Source organism: Vicugna pacos, chromosome 3 (assembly GCF_048564905.1).
Source record: "Vicugna pacos chromosome 3, VicPac4, whole genome shotgun sequence".
Taxonomy (NCBI): Eukaryota; Metazoa; Chordata; class Mammalia; order Artiodactyla; family Camelidae; genus Vicugna; species Vicugna pacos.
The window spans coordinates 84525615-84545953 of record NC_132989.1 but is presented as its reverse complement, the minus strand read 5'-3'; the positions used below and the strand labels follow the sequence as shown (position 1 = coordinate 84545953).

The following is a 20339-nucleotide window of genomic DNA, read 5'->3' as shown; positions in this document are numbered from 1 at the left end:
GCTTTCCTAGAAGTAAGCCATTTCAGAGTTAAAAAGTGAGATAATCCTGCTGGGCCAGGGAACCGAATGGTGCTGGCAGGAGAGTAGTGGCCCTGCGGGGGGGTCCTGCCATCTTTTTCATGGGGCTTCCCACCTCAACAGTATCCTCAGAGAGCCCATCCCCTGACCGGAACAGCTGGAGTGTAAGGTTGGCCCTTGCTCCCCATTCCTTGGCAGGCTTGCTCCTCAGGTCCATCAACCTCCAGCTGGGCCCCAGGGGCCCTCCCAACTCCCATGATGCTCCTCGTGACCCCTGCTGGCCCTTCAGTACACTTGGTCATGCCACAGAGAACCATCCAGGAATGCTCATTCCTTATTTTACAACAGCAACAAACTGGACTGTCTCCTGGCTTCATCCCTATGGCCAACATCCATTTTTTACCCATTTAACCATTAACTGTTTTTGCCATTGAGCCATTGTGGATGTGGGACTGCAGACCTCAGGGTTTGCTCTGTCTCATCTCCTAGGATGACCTGGGCCCTAAACACAGGCCATCTGGTCCTTTCTGAGGGACACCAGTGTCATAGAAGCATCCACTCTGTCCAAAGGACCAGAGCCCTGCCAAACTCTTAGCAAAACCTTCTGTGTTCATCCTTGTTCTCATTTCGAGGCTCCAGCCAGCCCCTTCAGCTTAGATTGGTCAGATGTCCTGCTCCCTTGTAACATGAAGGAAAATAGGGTGACTTCTGGCTGGTCTGCCAGAATTGTGGTTGACAAGTTGGGGCATGTTGGTTGGTGAAAGTAGGTGGGGACATAGAGCATGTGCTAAAATCTGGGCCCTCTGAGAAAACTTCATGGGCCCCGGGGAGCCCACAGATTGTCAAATATCGTGAAATTTCCATATTTCACATAAATTATAATTTTTGTGCTGTCAACATCTTGGAAAGGTTTTTATGTTTTGGTTTTTTTTAATTATTTAACTATATGTAACTGATTTCTCAGCAGTCATCCTCCATCTATAGAGATTCTTGTGAATTGAGAGCAATCTCTATTCTAATATAACTTGCAACTTGTTTGCAAACAAAATGACATTTTTATGAATTTCAAAATAACGAAGTTGATTTCACATTGTGTTTTATACCAGCTTAATTAAATATCTTTGCAATTTTCTTTTCTTGGTTTTTAGCCAATAATTATTTTTCTCAGGTCACATATATGTTCTTAGGTCCCTGAAAAACTCACTTACTTCTCATGCTGGAGTACAGATTCTTTCTGGATAAGTGTTTTGTAACTGAAAACGCCAAACTGGTAGCTAATTCACCTATTGTGAGGCCAGTGCCCTCAAAATTGGATGTGGAGTGAAGGGGGGAAATGATAGTTGTGCAGAAGCAGGGTGGGTCCGGGTGGAGGCGGGCTCAAGGCTCTGCTTGCCTTGTGGGTGGAGAAGCAGTGCAGTACCTGTAGGGCTGAGCAGGTTCAGCTGCAGCCTCCCGGCCTGCACTCCAGAGGGCGCGTGGCTGTTAAATGGAATGCATGAATAGGCTGTCCCAACGGGCACTTTCCGAGTTTGGTAAACGGGGGCCAGGCGAAAGAGTCTGACCCTCTGAGTGAGTCTGCCTCCGACCATCAGCCAGACCCTCCTTGCACACCTGTCCCCTCTCACCCTAGATCAAGGCCACATCAGAGTAGAGACGGCTGCATCTGTGCAGGGTGCTGCGGAGGGGGTTCTTAGGTTAATTCCGCAGATGCAAACCCTGAGGCATCAGTTCAGCTGTAACAAATTTATCACCAGGGCGTTCCCGGGAGGAACTGGGAAAGGTGCAAGGGAAGCTTGATAGAGAAGGGGAAGAAGCCAAGGAGGGTGGGATTTCAGAAATGGTCCCGAGGAAGGCGGCACCCGCCTGACCCCGCAGGGGAAGCTGGAGGTAAGTGGCTGGGTCCTGGGCTTTTATGCTCTTAAACCTGCCTCTTTTATGCGTCTTCGTTGCTACTGGCTTCCTCACTGGGTGTGGAACTTTCCAAGTACTTTTGACTGTGTGTGGAGGCCGAGGAGGCCAGCCGCCCACCAAAGAGGAGCCATAGGGCCAGGGGTGGGAAGCAACACTCAGAAAACTGGCTGCATGGGGAAGTACCCTGGCACCCTGGCAGGGCAGCTTCATTTAGCAGCTAAGTATGCTGAGCACATGTTTGTTTAACATGTGCCAGGTACTATGCTGTGTGTGGTCAAAGATTATGTCATTTAATGCTCCCCCGGTAGCTGGGGCCTGTGAGGGGAGGCCCCCAATATTTAAGCTACAGCTTGGTGTGTGGAGGAGCATTGCAGGGGGAACTGTTTCCAGCCCCAGCTTTGCTGACTGCTCACCTGTGACCCTTCATGAGCTCTTTGACCTTTGTAAACCTTTACCTATAAAATCGGTGGAGGGGAGAATAGTATCATTGCATTCAACTAAGGGGAGATTAAATGATTGTTTATCATTTAATGATGAGATGATTGTTCTGAGCTGAACACAGTGCTTGGCACATGGTGAGTGCCCAGAGAACAACAGATACGCGCATCGTGTTTTTTGAAAAAAAATTTAATAGTATTTTGAATGTGAGGCTGGCTCATCTCACAGGAGAGTAAATGATGATGGAAGTTTTGAGCAGTGAAGGAAAGGTAAGAGATAGTCTTGCACTCTTGAAAGAATAATTTAAATTTGCGATTGGTCAGTCATGATGTTGGTCAGCCTCAAAATACTCTACATGGAGAGGCAGGTAGTTTATCGGGGTGCAGACTTCCAGTGAGAGGCAGGCACCCACAGAGTCTGGGTGAGGGTAGAGGAGGACACAGCTGATAGAGAAAGGGGGGAGGTTTTGGTTGTTGAAATGGAGGTTTTCCTGCGGGAATGGTGGAGGGAGCTGGGAGGGGAGGTTGTGGGAGAAGTAGGAATTAGGGATTTAGAGGTGCAGGGTGTGGTGAGGTCGGATCCTGGGTGCGATCCTGGGACTGTGTGGCTGAGGGGAGGGTGGGGAGAGGAAGTACTCGGGAGCTTTTGAGGTGGGGGGACCTGGAGGCCAGCTGGGTCGTCCGCTTCAGCCCGCCCCGCCCACCGGGGCCATGCCTCAACAGCTTCGTGTTTTACCCAGTCAGTATTCGTCAGATCTTGGAAACCAGTCACTGATATCTTTTTTGTAAGAAAATTGAAAAAACCACCTGTTGACTGGAAAAAAAAAACAAAACAAAAGCACAACCTAGAAGTGGAGAATTAAGTGTTACGTGGTGGCCTTACTGAGAACTGCAGCCTGGGAGACAGCCTCTCCCATAGCTCTGGGGAGCTGTTCCCAAGGTAAGAGAGGCGCCAGGATGTATAGGAGTTTTTGTTGGGGGAAAAAATGTAGTCGAATATCAGAAGATTACTGCAAATCACAAAAAACAGGCATCTCAAGTTAATGATTTTAGTGCTTTTCAGTGTGTGGGAAGATGCAAGAATCTGGGCTCATTGAAATCATTCCTTTGATAAGCACCTAAACTATCTAGGGCCGGTATCCCCTTCTCATCCTGAATCCCCTCAGGGTGCACAGTCAGGGGCAGCTGCAGCGGCTGATGGCTTGATGGCCGCAATGTCCTTCCTTTACTGAAATGGCAGGCGTGATTCTTGTCCACACACCTTTGACCAGATACTAATGATCCTATGCCATCAATACCCTCAACTATCTAGCCCTTCCTCTTTGTCTTCCTGACCCTGTCACAGTTCAAGCCTTTCCACTCTCTCCTGAACAGCGACAGCCGCCCCCCATTGCTCTCCTTGCCTCTGTTTTCACACCCTGCCTTTCCTTCTCGGCCTGTTTGATCTCCTTTTAAGATTATATTTAGGCCACAGTAGTGGAACTTTTCCTAACCTCCTGATAAATTAAAACTCCCATCCATGTGTGTCCTTTAACTGGTGCCCAGTCTTCCTCAGGTAGATTGAGAAAGAAAAGAAAACCTAGAAATCCAGGTTTTGTGCTCTTTCTTCCTACCTTCTGTATCACTTTACTAACACTAAATGCCGTTACTATGGACCAGTCACTATGCGAAAATTTTATGTGTCTAATTTTATTTAAGCCTCAAAACAACTCTGTGAAGTAGATTCAATTATTATTTTTATTTAAAGAAAAATAGAGCTAATGAGATGACATTGCCCAAGGTCATACCACTAGAAAATGATGGAATTAGTTTTCAGTAAAATTCAGATCTGTCTGAGAAAGTTGTGTGCTTGATACATTTAATGCCTCTTTCTATTGTCATAATTTCAGTATTCTGCAGGGTGGATTGGGAGCTTAATGTGAATATAGTTGAGGAGTTTTATGGTTTCAGTTCTTACATTTAAGCCTTAATCCATTTGGGTTAATTTTTGTGTGCGGTTTAAGATGGAGATCTAGATTCATTCTTTTGCATGTGTTGTCCAGTTTCCTCAAAACTGTTTATTGAAGAGACTGTCCTTTCCCAATTATATATTCTTGGCTCCTTTATCATAAATTAATTGACCATAAATGTATAGGTTTATTTCTGGGCTCTCTATTCTGTTCCATTGATTTGTGTGTCTGTTTTTATGCCAGTACCATACTGTTTTGACTATAATTTTGTAATACAGCTTGAAATCAGGGAACATGATGCCTCCAGCTTTGCTGTTGTTTCTCAAGTTTTCTTTGGCTATTTGGGATCTTTTGTGATTTCACACACACTTTAGGATTTTAGGTTCTATTTCTGTAAAAAAAAATGCCATTGGAATTTTGATAGGGGTTATGTTGAATCTTAGACAGCTGTGGGTAGTATGGACATTTAAATAATATTCTGCCAACCCATGAGCACAGAATATCTTTCCATTTATTTGTGCCTTATTTCTTTCATCAGTGTCTTACAGTTTTCAGTGTATAGCTTTTTCACCTCCTAGGTTAAATTTATTTCTAGGTATTTTACTTTTTGATGCAGTTGTTATGAAGGAAAAGCCGGGCTGGGCTAACTCATAAACCTAAGTTAGTAAGTGTCGGTTTGCTGATTCCCTGCTCATGCTTTTGCTAGCCAGCTGGGATTTTCAGCGAGACATATCTGGCCTTGGAGAGGCAGTTTGCTGGCTCCCTGCCTCTGCTTTTGTGATAGCGATGCTGCTGAAGCTGTTCACCCCCTATTGGCTAAAAATCCCAAGCTTGTAATTAACCCTATAAAACCTCATGCACATATCTTGAAGGTGCTCAGAGCTCCGAGCAGAAGCCCCTCTGAGCCCGCCGGCCTGAGTACTCCAACCCTCTGACTGGTGCTTGTTTCTTGGCTGGCCTGCTGTTTCCGTAACATTATAATTGGGATTGTGTTCTTAATTTCTCTTTCTGATGGTATGTTATTACTGTATAGAAACACATCTGATTTTTATATGTTGATTTTCTGTCCTGCACATTTAATTTGTTGATTAGCTCTAACAGTTTTTGTGGAGTCTTTAGGGCTTTCTATATAAAATATCATGTGATCTGCAAATAGATACAATTTACTTCTTCCTTTCCGACTTGGATCCCTTTTTTTTCTCTTTCTTGCATAATTGCTCTAAGATTTCCAATGGTATGTTGAATAAAAGTGTCAAGAGTGGGCATCCTTGTTCCTAATCTTGTGAAAAACCTTTCAACTTTTTACTACTGGGTCTAATGTTAGCTGTGGAATTGCCATATATCGCCTTTATAATGTTGAGGTATGTTCCCTCTATACCCATTTTGTTGAGTTTTTTATCATAAATGGGTGCTGAATTCCATCAAATGCTTTTTTTGCATCTATTGAGATAGTCAAATAATTTTTATCCTTCATTTTTTACATGTGGTGTATCACATTGATTTGTGTATGTTGAACTATCTTTGCATCCCTGAAATGAATCCAACTTGAACATGGTGTATGATCCTCTTGAGGTGTTGTTGGATTTGGTTTGCTAATATTTCGTTGAGGGTTTTTGCATCTACATTCATCAGGGATGTTCGTTTGTAATACTCTTGGAGTGTCTTTGTCTTGTTTTGGTCATCCTGGCCTCCTTGTAAAGCAAATTTGGCAGTGCTCCCTTCTCTTCTATTTTATGGAAGAATTTCAGAAGGATCGGTATTAATTCTTCTTTGAATGTTGAATAGAATTCACCAGTGACACCATCTGGAGCTGGGATTTGTTGTTGTTGAAAGGTTTTTGATGATCAAGTCAATCACCTTATTTGCAGTCAGTTTGTCTAGATTTTCTGTTTCTTCATGATTCAGTCTTGGTAGGTTGTGTGCTTCCAGGAGTTTATCAATTTCTTCTAGGTGATCAAATTTGTTGGTGTGTGCTTATTGCTGTTATTACAGATGAGGTAAATGAGGGTCAGAGAAATTGTGCCAGGTTTTCTTCCAAAGCCCACGTTTTCTCTAACGGGTAACCTTGCCTTATTCATTCATTTCTGTGAGTCTATCTGTATTACTAGGAAGAGCTGAACTTGGGCAGGGTATAAACCTGGCTTTACTGAGAACCTGGAGCATGTCTGGGACAGGAGTCCCACGTTTTCCTACCCCATCAGTGTCATCTTCCTCGATGCTCTTCACAAACAGAACCTCTGATGGGGCCTGCAGGCACAGGGCAAGATCCTGGGGAGTGTAGGCAGCTGGCTTAGGCAGTTTAGGAAGAAGAGATGAAGGCAGACATTGATTAGCAGCAGTACTGACCACAATTGTCTTAAAAGGGGAAATGAGGTGTTTCTCAGCTCTTTGCAATTAGTAGTTGCCTGGAGACACCTTTGTGAGGTTCCCTGTCTAGTCACACCCTGGAAACCCTCCCTTGCTATTGGCTCCACACTCCTCAGCTCATAGGTACAGCCAGAGACATGACATGGACATGAACCCCTGAAACCAATAAACTGGCCTCCCAGGACAGAAACCTACCAGTTCTAAAGAGTGAGGATGGGGCCCAGTGTCAGACACCAGGGACCTAGAGCCTCAGACTCCCCTGTCTGCAAGATGCCTGTCTTTGGACAAAATCCACAACAGCATCAAAAATAGGGTAACCTCTTCTTCACCTCCCTGGCTCGTTTATCCAAATATACCTCCTTTCCCTCTTACCTGATTGGCTAAGTGGCTTCTGAAATGTCTTGTGAGCTGCCTTGGCCTTCCTATTTCCTCCTGGTCTAAGCCCCCTTCAGTTTTCAGCAGCAGCAGAGAAACTCTCCATAACATTTTCTCATTCCAGGCTTTACCCTCTCTTGTCTGTTCCTCACTCAAGTGCTACAATTATCTTCTCAAAGTAATCTGATTTGCCCAGTTGGAGAACCTAGACTGCTTCCAATCTCATGTGATGACAAGAAGCCCAGCCCCCTCCAGCTGGCCACACCGTCACCAAGCAGGGCGGGTTCTCCCCCAGGGTCGTGCACGGGCACTGAGTGCCTCCTTCAGCCATGTGCCCTGGGCACCTCGCTGGCCTCATCCAAGCCCCATCACCAAGCTCCTCTCTGTCCTACCTGCTTCATTTCTTACTATTCCCTCTGTGCTATGGGAGTCCCTGGGAAGGCCTGTGACATCGAATCATGACACTTCGTTTATCATAACATCAGGAGAGAATCTGATGCCTGCAGAACTTTGCACAAGGCCTCCTTGTCTGGAAGTAGGGCTGGCTTGCTTTCATGATTCTATTGGAGAAGAGAGAAACCTGCTCCATGCTGTCTCAAACTCAGTAAAAAGGTTGTGACTGGATGTCTGTGTTGAAACTTCCTCAAGTGAGGTCAGAGATCTATGATTAGATGTCGCCTCAGGCACTCTTGTTTCTGTCCTGCAAGTAGAAAATGCAAGATTACCTCCCCTGGGCACTTGACTGTGGGTTGCAGATCAATCTGACTATGGCCGTGATAAATGTAATGGAGATGTGGCAATGGGGGGTCCTCGATTGCTTGAGTAAATCACACTTTGATGAAATCACACTTTTGGCCAATGGCTGGAAGTAGGGCAGGGAATATCAGGATGTTGCTCAGATGTAAAAAAAAAAAATCTTTTTCCCAATTCTGAAATTTTAATCTCATGTTACAAAAAGAATTCTAGTTCAATCTGACCCCGAAAACTGAGGCAACATTCATTTAAGAAGAATTTGCACACACTAGTACCTCTCCTTCTCACCAGCCCATGCCCATTACTTATTCAAAATTCCACAGAAAATTACTTTCTTTCAGGAAGGCATGCCTGATGAACACCGCTTTATTTTTTTCCGGAATTGAAATGGAGTATTTTCCCCAAAATCACTTCCCAGAAAAGGAAGAAGCTCCCAGTAGTTAATTTCTAAGTTTCTCATATTACAGGTTCTCCCTTTGAAAGTAAGTTCTATTTTGGAAAAACCCATTTACCATTATACTAATTTGGGAAGCTTGTGGAGATTAGCAGAAGATTTTCATAAAAGGAGCCAAAGACAAACAAACAAACAAACAAATAAAACCAAAGATTTAATAACAACTCCTGTGGTATGACCTCAATTTTTTAATGTGTTGATTATTACGGAAACGACAGGCCAGCCAAGAAACAAGCACCTCTCGGAGGGTTGGAGTACTCAGATGTATTACGCCGGCGGGCTCAGAGGGGCTTCTGCTCGGAGCTCTGAGCACCTTCAAGATATGTGCATGAGGTTTTATAGGGTTAATTACAAGCTTGGGGTATTCGGCCAATAGGCATGGAACAGCGTTAGCAGCATCATTATCACAAAAGCAGAGGCAGGGAGGCAGCAAACTAATATTCTAGGGCCAGATATGTCTCTCTGAAAATTTAGCTGGCTAGCAAAAAAAAACACGAGCAGGGAATCAGCAAACCGACACTTATTAACTTAGATTTACAAGTTAGCCCAGCAGAACTCAGATCAGTAATCCGACACTTGTTACACTTACATTTACGAGTAGGTCCAGCCTGGCTTTTCCTTCTTAAGATTCCATTATAAACAAAATTTTAAAAGACCCCTTCAAAAAACAAAATGGTAAGAGGTTACATTAGAGATGATACATAAACACTTCTAAGATAATTGGGGGAAATTGTGTTACTATTATACAACGGATATTTAGGGCCTGGAATGCTGTTTCCAACGACAGCTTCATCACACTGCGTCTGAAACAACTAGATGGAAGCGACAGGGATGAGCTCTGGAAAACTCTGATGATTCAGAAAGGGGAGCTAGTGATGACAAGGAATGACCCTGCTGTCCAAGAGCATGTGAAGATTTGGATAGAATTATTTCATAAGGTATGAGTAAGAAAATCAATAGTCTATATTCCTGTTTTCTATATAGCCTGAAACATGTGGACTATAGGTAGACATGTGACTATTTAATCAACATGTCTGAAGTTTTTTTTAAGCTCTGTATTTTAAAAAAAATTTTTTTGACTTTTTTTTGTTATAGTCAATTTACAATGTTGTGTCAAATTCCAGTGTAGGGCACAAGTTTTCAGTTATACATGAACGTACATATATTCATTGTCACATTTTTTTTCGCTGTGAGCTACCACAAGATCTTATATATATTTCCCTGTGCTATACAGTATAATCTTATCTATTCTGCATATGCCTGTCAGTATCTACAAATTTTGAAATCCCAGTCTGTCCCTTAACGTCTCTGAAGTTTAAACATTCAAGTGGTCCTGTTTTTACTTTAGAATCTTCTCATTGAGAAAGTGGGGGATCACTCTGTATTTGGGGCTGTCTCATCATTAAGCCCAGAGGTAACTCAGAGCCTGGCACGTGGCTTGCCCCTATTTGCCTTTTCTGACATTTTTTTTTTTTAAGCCTGATCCTAAGTGTTTATTTCATCTTCCTTTGACTTCTGAGGGCAAGGCTGTCCTCTTTTTCTATTAGTACCCTCCTGATCAAGTTTTTCCCTCCTGAGGTGTTGGAGATGTCACTGGTTTGTCTTCTCATTTTCCTTGCCTGCAGGATGATCAAGTTGAACAATATGATCTGTAAGGATCTATCCTGGCTTTAACTTTTTTTTTTTTTTAGTTTTTGTTTTTTGATTCACTGAGTGTATGCATTACTTTAAAAAAAGGTTTTGCCCTTGGTTGGGGTGGAAGTGGGGTGGGGATGGGAACCAAGAGATGTTTTCATGTTGGAGGTGGAGAAGCAGGCAGATTCCTGACTTCTCCTGGCACTCTACAACTCTAGGCAAAATGAAATCTGAGACATATGCTAAAAATTAAAAAAAAAAATTCACTAACAAATTGAAAAACTTTTTCTGTCTACTCGTCCATCCAGCTCTTCCTATAAATAAGATTTACCCGGCACCTATAAATACCAAAGACTATGCTAAGTGCCAGGGACTTGGAGATAAGACAGGGACTCTGCCTCCAGGGGTTTCAATTCCTAACTCAGAGAGAGACAAAGACTGGCCATCAGTCTGGTCTCAGGACACATGCCCTTAGCTATGGGGGAAAGGAGAGAGGAAGAGACAACAGAAGGTCTCAGCCAGGAAGGTCTGTTTGAAGCTATTCTTGGTGAACAGGTAAGAATTTTCCAGCTGAGCTAGGGATTGGGGATGGAAGAACATTTTAGGAGAGGAAATCATATGTGTGGGCTGGGAGGTAAGAAGAAACCCAGCATGTTCCGGAAACTAGAGAGTGTTTATCTGGAGAGGAGGCTGTATGAGGCACAGCAGGACCAGGAAAGACTATGGAGCCTGAAAAACAAATGTGGGCAGTATGTTGAGTAGCAGGACCTCAGCAGGCCCGTTGTGCTGCCAATGCTGCCCCCTAGTGGATTAGCAGGAGATGTGCGGGAGCGGCTGGAAACCACGCTGAAGGAGAGGTTCCAGAGGTGGACAGGCTGGGAGATGGGTACCAGCACTTGGCAGCAGACCCGGCAGGTCTGTTCCAGAACCACCAGATTCCACCACTAGAAATTTTTTTTGGGGGGGGCCAAAGTAATGAGACTGTAGTTAAAATGCAATCGGCTCAGGAAAGAGGGACAGACTTCTCTCTTGTAGGCGTTCCTATATGTGGTTAGAGCAAATGCATGTGCTGGGTGAGGGCAGGCTTCAGGGCTAACTCAGGTGAGAGCATAAAGGGCGAGATCCTGAGGAAGAAACAGTATCCTGGGCTCACGGCTCAGTTAGGGGGCTTTGAAGTGGGCAGTTGGGGGCGGGGGGGTGGGGAGGCTTGGGGTGCTTCCTCCCCTAGATGGTGGTGGGGATGTAAGTATGAAGAGGGGGAGAGAAACTCAGACGTTAGCAAGGTCTGAGAAACAGAAGTGCATTACTGTGCATGCTGGCCTCCAGCATGCCCATCACCCAGGTTTTTGCTGAGAGCAGTTGGATACAGTACACATGGCAAAGAATATGGACTTTGGAGTGAGGCCGGAGTTGGAGGAGCCCCTTCTGCTCTGTCAACCATATGTTCCCTTAGCAAGTTGTTCAACTTCTCTGAGCTTGTGAGTCTGTAAATGGTACTGATCCTTACCTCAGAAGTTTTTTAAAGCTTTATTGACCTAAAGTGAACATTCTATAGATGGTGTGCATTTGTTAACCTTTATACATCCAGTACCAAGCATGTGGCCCAGTGGGCGATCAGCAATGTCTTGCTCATGCAGGGAACAGCCCCTCACCCCAGTAACATGAGCAGCCAATGGTTTCTAGTCACAGTTCTAAGTGTAGAACTTAAGATGTTCTCAGAGGTCCCTTCCTGGGCTCTGATGCCAACTGAGTAGCCCAGGTGTTTAAGTCTAGATTGAAATGGGTAAAATCCACACTGACTTTGACCTACAGTGAAGTGTGACTGCCCTTTATTCATTCCTTAAATGTTCACACAGAATTGTTTTGTTGTCAGAATCTCAACAGTACCTTTTTACTTAAATATTCTTTTAGGCCATTCACTTAAAACCATGATCCTCTTCCTGGAAGCATGCAGAACCAATTGCAGAGAAATTTATATTAATTCATTTAAAAGTTATCACTATTTAGGCTTTTTCTGGCTTTAGCCAAAACTTCAGGGAAAACAATTTCCTATAGAGACAGTGTCCAGGTGTGTACTTGTGTCTTGAACCTTTAAGATTCTTCTACCAAAGGGAGCCTGAACTGTCGAAGGGTGGGTCTCATTTAGCGTTTGAACAAGTGCTCTGGGGGATAAACCACCTCTGATCGCTTGGTTATTTTGGCTACTCTGTCTCAAAAGGATTGTCCACAGTCCTGGCTGGGAGGTAGCTGGAGGGAGAATGCTTGATCTGAGTTGGGTTTTTTTCCACTTTTATTTTTGTGAGTGAGGATTCCCACAATGTATCTCACCATATTATTCTGGAAGGATTCTAACTTCAACAAATGCATAAATGTATAAGTGAAAACCATTTAAGTCAGGGATAATTCTCACTAAAAAGTGTTGAAGAATGATAAAAGGCAATTCTAGTTATGTTTCTGACATGTAAAATGACAAAACCACAGTCACAAGGAATAAATGCAAAAGAACTGGGTTTTGAATGTCCACAGACTTCTAAACCTAAGCGATGCCTCCCCATCTGTTTAAAACCTTTAGCAGTTGGGACAAAGTGACTCTAACCTAAAAATAAACATTGAACTTTGATTTTAAAAGTAGATTTTTTTTCTCTCTCAATGGGGATAAACTGTTTTAAACTGTTGAGAAACCAAGTAGCCTTTCTAAGGTCTTCCTAGATCAGCCAGCAGCCAACCTAAGAGTGGCAACAGGCGCATGAGCTGCTGATCTGGATCACTGCGTTCCTCTGCTTCTCCACACTTTTTCTACCTCAGGTCTCCTTTTCTTCTACCCTTCTGTTCACTCTCTTAACTAGCCAGAGCATGGGACTGCATGTGGGATCACACACCCAGTTTGTTATTCTGTTGAATGTTTATATTTTGAAAGCATGCAAGGAATATTTTATATTAATTTAAAAAGAAAAAAAGTTGAAACCAAAAGTTAAAACTGTTTCTCTTTCTCTGGGCTAGGGAAACAGAAATGCTTGGAGGGAGGTTTGTAATCTTTTCAGAAGCAGGATGGACTGAATCCATTGTATCAATGAGGGTAAGACAAGCAGTTCCACAAAGAAGTCAAAGAGCCTATAAGAGCCAGAGTCAAATGTAAGATTTTAAACAAAGGAACACATAGCCCAAAGCCAAGAGACTTTTCCTACAACCATTAGCATATATGTTAAAAGGATGAAGTTAACTTGTGTGGTTTGTGGGTGTATTTTGACTCACTGAATATTTAGATAAAAACTGCGATGTGAAGACACACAAATCGAGCACTTCAGACTTCCTTCCAGGTGAGATTGTGACTTTCACACACTGCTACTCAGCAACGTCAGCAGGCAGCAGTGGGATGGCGTCACGCTTCACTGTGACAAGGACAGACTCCAGCAGACTGTGGGCACAGACAGGCCACAAGATGGCACAGCACCTCTCTCCTTGACTGGTCCCTTGGCATCCCAACTGTTAAAAAATCCACTGGGAGGTAAGATGCTGGGATTCCAGAAATCATCTCAGTAAACCTAGAAACTGGTAAATGGATCTGCCATCTCTGAGTCTATTCTATATGTGATTAAGGCCAAGACAGTGTATAGCTTTTCTTCTAAATCCTATTCCATTATGCTAAATGAGCATTTAAAAAGCCACAGAACCCTCAAAAAGTATCTAGTTTACACAAAGCCCCAACACCAGTAATGATAAATACTGTTACCTCAAACATCATGACATCAAATGGTAGTGACCACACCCCAAGAAAATTTGAGTAAGAATTTATTAAATTTACTTAAAGGACTAGAGCTGATATATGAGAACATGTACAGTAACATTTAGAGTTATGTCAACATAAAAACAAGAGCTGTGGTTACGAGTAGCACATGCAATTCACTGCAAAAGTAAAAATACATACAAGAGTCTCTCCAGATAAGCCTGCTATATATGAAGTAGATTAGGTGGGGGTAAAACAGCAAGCAAACGTGAAAGAATTGCACTTACAAGTAAACAGGACATAGCTAGGATATAAAGAGGAGACATACCTAATGCTGATCACTGTACTGCAGTCCTAGCAAATTGCACACTTACTTTTAGAGTATACTATTAAATATACATATACATTAAGACTAAAGAATTTTAAAATATCCATCTTTAAAATACCCCCTTATTTCTGACACATCATGTTATTCATGTAACGGCATTTTAAACATGTAGTTATTGTCAAAGCTTATGTTTAAGGGATAATAGATCTGTAACATCTATCACCATTGATTGGCCCTAAATATATTTTTATCATGATCTATCAACTTTAAAAAACAACTGGGTAATGAAGTTAAATTCACCTGCTTTAAGGAACTACTGACTACCAAAAGGCTTTAAAAATTTAGGAACAAACAGGTAACAAAAGAGCTCACTCAGAGCTGCCTTCTTAAGAATTTTAATGTAATCAACATATACTAGAATAGCATGTGCATACACATACTCGTGGCATATAATGAAAAAATAGACTAAGCCAAAAGATACTACATTTGGCTTTAGAAAGTTTTGTTTTGACTTACATTTCGTTTATAAACCACCAGAAAAGGAACTGCTATCAAGAAACCATCTAAAGAATTACGTTGTAAACTTGCTATCTTCTTTGAAATCTATGACAATGCCTAATTTTACACTAAACCTAAATATCTTGCCATTTGATGACTTCCTATTAATTTACAAAAAAGTGCAAAAAATTATTTTAAAGTAATCTTACCTGGGCAATAGAATGTAACATGACCTACAATAGAAAGTTATCCCAGTATCTTTTTAATAATTGAACTTTAAGTTTTATATAGCTTATTATTTTGACACTTTACCCATTTCAACAAAATAAAACTACCAAAACACAAGGGTATAGTTTTAGAAATCTGTTCTTAAAACCAAACAGGAGGAAAATGGTGTGGAATATAATAGGATAGAGGAAGAGTTCTCCCACTTGGTCAACCCATGAGTTAATAAATATTTTAGGGAATTCTAGTATGTACTTACTCTACATCTAAATTCATGTCATGAATTTAACTAGTTAACTACGTGGTAGAAAAAAGTCATTTTCAATTTTGTTATTTATAAAGCTGTTTCTATTTAAATTTGAACTTTCATAAATAAATGTTTTAAAAGTATATTTCAACTTCATTAACCTTTAACTTCACAATAAACTAGGGTCACTGGGTGACTTCATGTGTAAAAAAAAATCTATCGAAGAAAAAGGCTGAAATTAAATGAACAATTAAACGAACAGATATGAACACAAAACATGTAAATGATTTTGCTTTTTCCCTTGCTTCTACTCATATGTTGGATATGTTCCCCAGTGCTGAATGACCCATTCTATAAAAGAATTAAATTTTTAGCTTTTAATGGAAGTCTAATAGTTTTCCAACAGTTACTCAGCTTCCTGCCTTTATGAGAGCCGGGGGTAAGCTACCAAAGACACCAGTAACCAACAGTCAAATTATAGTAACAGTGTATTCAACATATGCTTGATTGTTATTTTTTTAATCTTATAAGGGGCAACTGCAGTGAATTAGCTTCATCCACAAAGAAGCTGTTTTCTGATGTGCTAGTATTACTTTCAATTTTTGGATACTAAACATTTAATGAGTAATAAATCCACTATCTTAAACACAGACTGATGTTCACACAGATAAACTGGATTTCTCTGCCTGCCTAAAATACAATTCCCACGTATCAAAACACAGATTATTCTAACACATATGCTTTAGAAAAGTAATTTTGTACTTAAAACAGTTTTCATGATTGCTTTTCTTTTGAGGCAAAGATGTATGTTACATATATTCTTTTCCTGAATGAATTTTTGCACAGTGACCATTTATCCATTTAATATGTCTAAAGTGCTCTTGTGGCTGGGGGGATTCACTCACTGCACCATGTTCTATACAAGTTTCAACACACAAATTTGCTTATCCTTTCTTAAATGACTCTTCATTCTCATTCCTTTAGATCATGAGTTCATATTTTATAACTGCCCACCCCCCACCCCCATCACAATCTTCACACTAAAATGTTCTTCACAACACTGATATTTGTTAGGAGGGAGATTACTGCTAAATGTGGTTACCATAACATGACTGCTTGTTTCGAGGAAATGAAAATTGTGTATAAATTTTTTGACATTTAGCAAGATAAATCTTGTCCTGATTTGGACCAGCCTCTGATGACCAAATTAAATAATAGTGATGCCATTAACCTGTAGTGTGTGTGAGTCTGGGGTTTCCTCTGCCCCCACTTGACTTCCTTGTGCCTAATTTTCCCCATCTACTTCTAATTCTGACATACTACCAGTCTTGTATTTGTTTTGCCTAAAGTAGAACTGGCTATATCAGAATAAAGCATCTGCTGTGTCTCACAAAGACCATATGAATGAAAGAACTGTGAACAGTATTAGGAAAGCATATAAAGGATAAAGTGAAGTAGAGCAGGAAGTCTAATGTGAACAATATTAATGAGAGAGTATTGAGTACAATTTGATTTCACCTGTAACTGTGTACCAATTTTTCTCAGTCTTTTATTCTTCAATAACGTCTACAAACTATTTTAAGTTGGCCTGGTTCCTGTAACTTAAATATGACAGAAAAACAAAACCTATTTTCTCCAAACTTACTTGACAGCAGTAGTCAACCACATGATTTATGACAACTTCTTACTCAGCTCCTAGTGTTGGCTCCTGCTTCCTCATCAAACGTAGTGGGTAGGGATAACCTAAATGCGAAATTGAGTTTAGTGCTAAACTCTGGAGGCCTGACTGACTTCTCCCCTGAAGAAAAGAACATGTGGGAAAGAGGTTTAAAATATTCCTAAATCACCATGTAGAACTGTTTCACCTACCTCAGAACTGGCAGACATTAAAATACTATCTTTTCATTAAGTGCCTCTGCAATAAGGATGTTTGCTAACTGTGATACTTACTAACATCAATATGTAAATTTTTTGGGTGGTGGTTTGTTTGTTTTTGGTGAATACTGCCCAAGTCCTCTAACTTAGTCTGCTTCAAACACCTACTAGAAAAAAAAAGAAAAATTTCAGTCTAGGTCTACTTAAAAATGAAGCATATTAAGTTAAAACACGTTTTAAGCTGAAAACATATTGCATAAAGTGCTTCATTAACCAAATTACCAAATCCTCTGAAGTCTTAACAAGAGTCAATAATATTTATATACACATATAGAAAAGTGTTAACAATTTAAACCTTTACAAATGGCAAAGAATTTTTTAAATGTTTAAGACAGTTTGTCACATTCATTCCTTTTATCTGGACGTTCTGCTGAGTCTGTGAAATGAATCTTCAGAGGCTGTCAAAAATGATAGCTAATTTGTGAAAATTTTACCTAAGTGTTGATTATATAATACTCAAAAATTAATATTTTTTGTTTGCCAAATTAAAACTCTAGGATTCCTTTTCTCTGTAACTGGCAGCATCATTACCAATGAAGAGAACTAATTAATATTTTATATGTTGATATGCTTATGAGTGAACAGATTTTTTTTTCTTTGTCAGACAACAAAAGCTGTACTCATTAACTGCACCAGCTGGGCTCCTTTTTAAATTATGTTGTCAGCCGAAGTACAGGATCTAGATGTTGCTCCTTTATTTTTTTATTCTCCCTAAGCCACTTTATTTGATGACTATTCTCGTTAAAATCAGTACAGCTAAGTTTATTACTGCTTTTAATTTAAATACCCTCTGTTCTGTACATGGCAAAACATGAAGTTTCACTTTATAAATTTCAGACAACCTTTGTTTTTCTTCAGTGCAAACATCCTGAAACAGCACAAGTCATTCAGCTATTCAGAGGATGAAGTCAGTTTATGTAGTGCTTAAAGTAGAATCCCAGATACTCTGGGAAGGACAGTACATTTTTGTCCTTAAGGGCAAATGATCATCTTCAGTGAGTGAAGATTATTCGATCTGAAATCACAGATGAAATATTTTTAGCTTTAATTTACAGGTGCTGCTGAGCTGTAACAGGAGCTAGTCTTTCACTGAGGCATGTAGCCACCTTGTCTTACAGTCTGTGGTAAGTAACTTTTAGGCATTCCTTCATCAATTGTAGCCTCCATTCCAACGGTTTCAAATATCTCTAATTGCCCCTCAGTGCCTGGACCAAAAGCATCTGCTGCAGAAACTTCCTGAAACATTTTCATTTGCCCAGATCCACAGGGCTGTGAAACATGATCTGAAATCTGCTGCTGTTTAAGTCTAACAAAATCTTCTTCATTGACTGATGCAACTTGCATTGACCTTTCAAAATGTGAAATATCTGGACTGGTTTCATGTTGACTGCAGTTCTGTTTGAAATACTGTTGCCTGGGCAAAATGCCATCACTGCCATCTACATTATCTACCAGCTGCAGATCTTCTGGCCGTTCTTCGGAATCTAACAAGGGCTGAGTGGACTCGGATCTTGAAAAGACTTGGACTGATGGTACCTGGTGTCTGTAGCCACTATGTACCACAGTGGAGTACTGGACAGTGCTCGAAGTATTCTGTGCAGATTCATTTTCATCACTGCTAGAAATGCTTGGCCTAGAAGATGACATGCATGAAGACCCTCCAATACCACTGCTGTGTCCCTCAGTATTAATTTTTTCCTTCTTGAATAGGTCCAATGATTTCAGATCTTCTGGAAAAGGCTTTTTGTCATTTGCTTCTATTTCCACAACACTTACATCAGTGAAATTGCCATCTGGATACATTTGATCTTTTGAATTAAAATGCTGAGAGAGAGAAAAAATGGATTACCACCTATGGCGCAAGTTCATTTATATGTATGGCATGCATTAGTTAAAGCCACATAGCTAATACATCTCTGAAATGTCTCAGTAACTTTTAATGGTGTAGAGATAATCTACATCACTAAATAAATCACTGCCAACTACCAGCATTACGGATACTGTGAAATGATTCTGATTTTAAGAAGTATGAATTAGGCTGTATTTCCTCAGAATTCCAAATCAATATTGTTGGTGTTATATTATAGTTTGATAAGCTAAAGTTCTAGAACTAGTATTTCATATTTCATGCCTAGACTAGGCAGCCTAGGGTTAATTGAATAGAAAAACAAGGAAACATTAAGAAAAATCAAACTCAAATGACCAAAGTTTCATATAATACAAAGCACACAATACATTTCAACCTGTTACTGTACAATTCAAGGATTGTCAGAAGGTAGTAAATCATTTTCCCTTTAGGGAAGTTCAAAGAACTTAATGTAGGTTTCTAGAAGTCACTTAATCAGTATTAAAATAGTAGACTTTAAATTTAATTGTAATACCCAATCTAAAATGCTTGCCTTACAACAGAATTATCACACAGCAGTATTTAAAACACTTTCAGTTTTCAACTTGCAAGCTCAATAAAATATTTTTAATGTATACTAAATAGAACCAGGAATATAAGGACAAATATGCTAAAGTGATAATAAATTTCTACAATGTGTACATATTTTAAATTTTGGCTAAAATTCTTACTTAGTTTTGTTTTCATCCACTTTTTGATTCAGTCTGATTATCTTTTGCTTGACTTCTACAAATATATCCTAATATGCTTGTGTATTACAAACAAGTCAAATATTTTACCTTACCCTTAGAGGTGTATGAGGTGACCACTGGGCAATATGACTCTTTGAAGGATCTGGAACATTAGGCCAAATGTGTTTTTTAATTCTGGAGAAAAAACAAATATGGCATATGTAGAGTCACATTTAATAAACAATGAATAGTCCCTGTATCTAAACATAATCATCTAAAAATCTTAAAATCAAACCAAGAAACAAAAAATACCTACTGTACCCCAAGGCCAACCGAAACTTTATTTTTCTTGTAACCAATAGAAAAATACTGTTAAAAATGCATAAGGATCTTAATCCTTATCCTTAAAGAAAAATTATTTACAAGGCTGAAGCTGGTAATCAGTATTCAATTCAAAAAAAAATCTCTGAAATCAAATTCTTCAATAAAAACCACTTAAACTTCAACCAGGTCACAAAATGTTGTGGTACATCCCCTCTCAAAAATTAAAAAAAAAAGCAAAAATATTCAATTCCCAACTAAAAGAGTTCAAATAACAAATCGATTCTCACATGGGTACCAGATAAAATATGATAAATCTAATTTTTGACAAGGAAGAAAGGCTAACAATATTAAAAATAATTCAATATATCCTCCATCATCAAAAACCTATTTAAGTATGTTTTCCTTAATATAGTTCCCAGCCCAATGTTAGCGGTCCACAAGTGTACATAAGTATATATGAAGTAAGTCATCTTGAGAATAAGTTCAGATAAAAAATAAAGAAGAGTGATAAGATCCTAATACACTGACTCTCCTGCAGGAACAACTATAAAATTTAAACATAATAAAAAGTAATATAGGACA

At 40.2% G+C, this 20339-nt stretch overlaps 1 protein-coding gene and 1 long non-coding RNA gene across 6 annotated transcripts in view; one reads left to right on the top strand and one right to left on the bottom strand.

The window, feature by feature from the left end:
- The first annotated feature begins 6804 nt into the window (after positions 1-6804).
- LOC140695692 (uncharacterized) lies at positions 6805-13558 on the top strand. 2 transcript variants are annotated; one of them, XR_012071483.1, is made up of 3 exons: positions 6805-6995; positions 9052-9202; positions 12900-13558. It is a non-coding gene; the product is annotated as an uncharacterized lncRNA (long non-coding RNA). The 2 variants fall into 2 exon arrangements; XR_012071482.1 differs by lacking the exons at positions 9052-9202; positions 12900-13558 and adding an exon at positions 7182-7681.
- A 113-nt stretch (positions 13559-13671) lies between these two features.
- IL6ST (interleukin 6 cytokine family signal transducer) overlaps positions 13672-20339 on the bottom strand; it is a 50933-nt gene continuing 44265 nt past the window's right edge. For all 4 annotated transcript variants that reach the window (XM_072958664.1, XM_072958663.1, XM_072958662.1 and 1 more), the window contains 2 exons: positions 19547-19628; positions 13672-18680 (listed from right to left, as the gene is read on the bottom strand). In XM_072958664.1, coding sequence (XP_072814765.1) covers positions 17943-18680; positions 19547-19628 — 820 coding nt within the window. In that variant the 3' untranslated portion in view covers positions 13672-17942. The remainder of the gene's footprint in view (positions 18681-19546; positions 19629-20339) is intronic.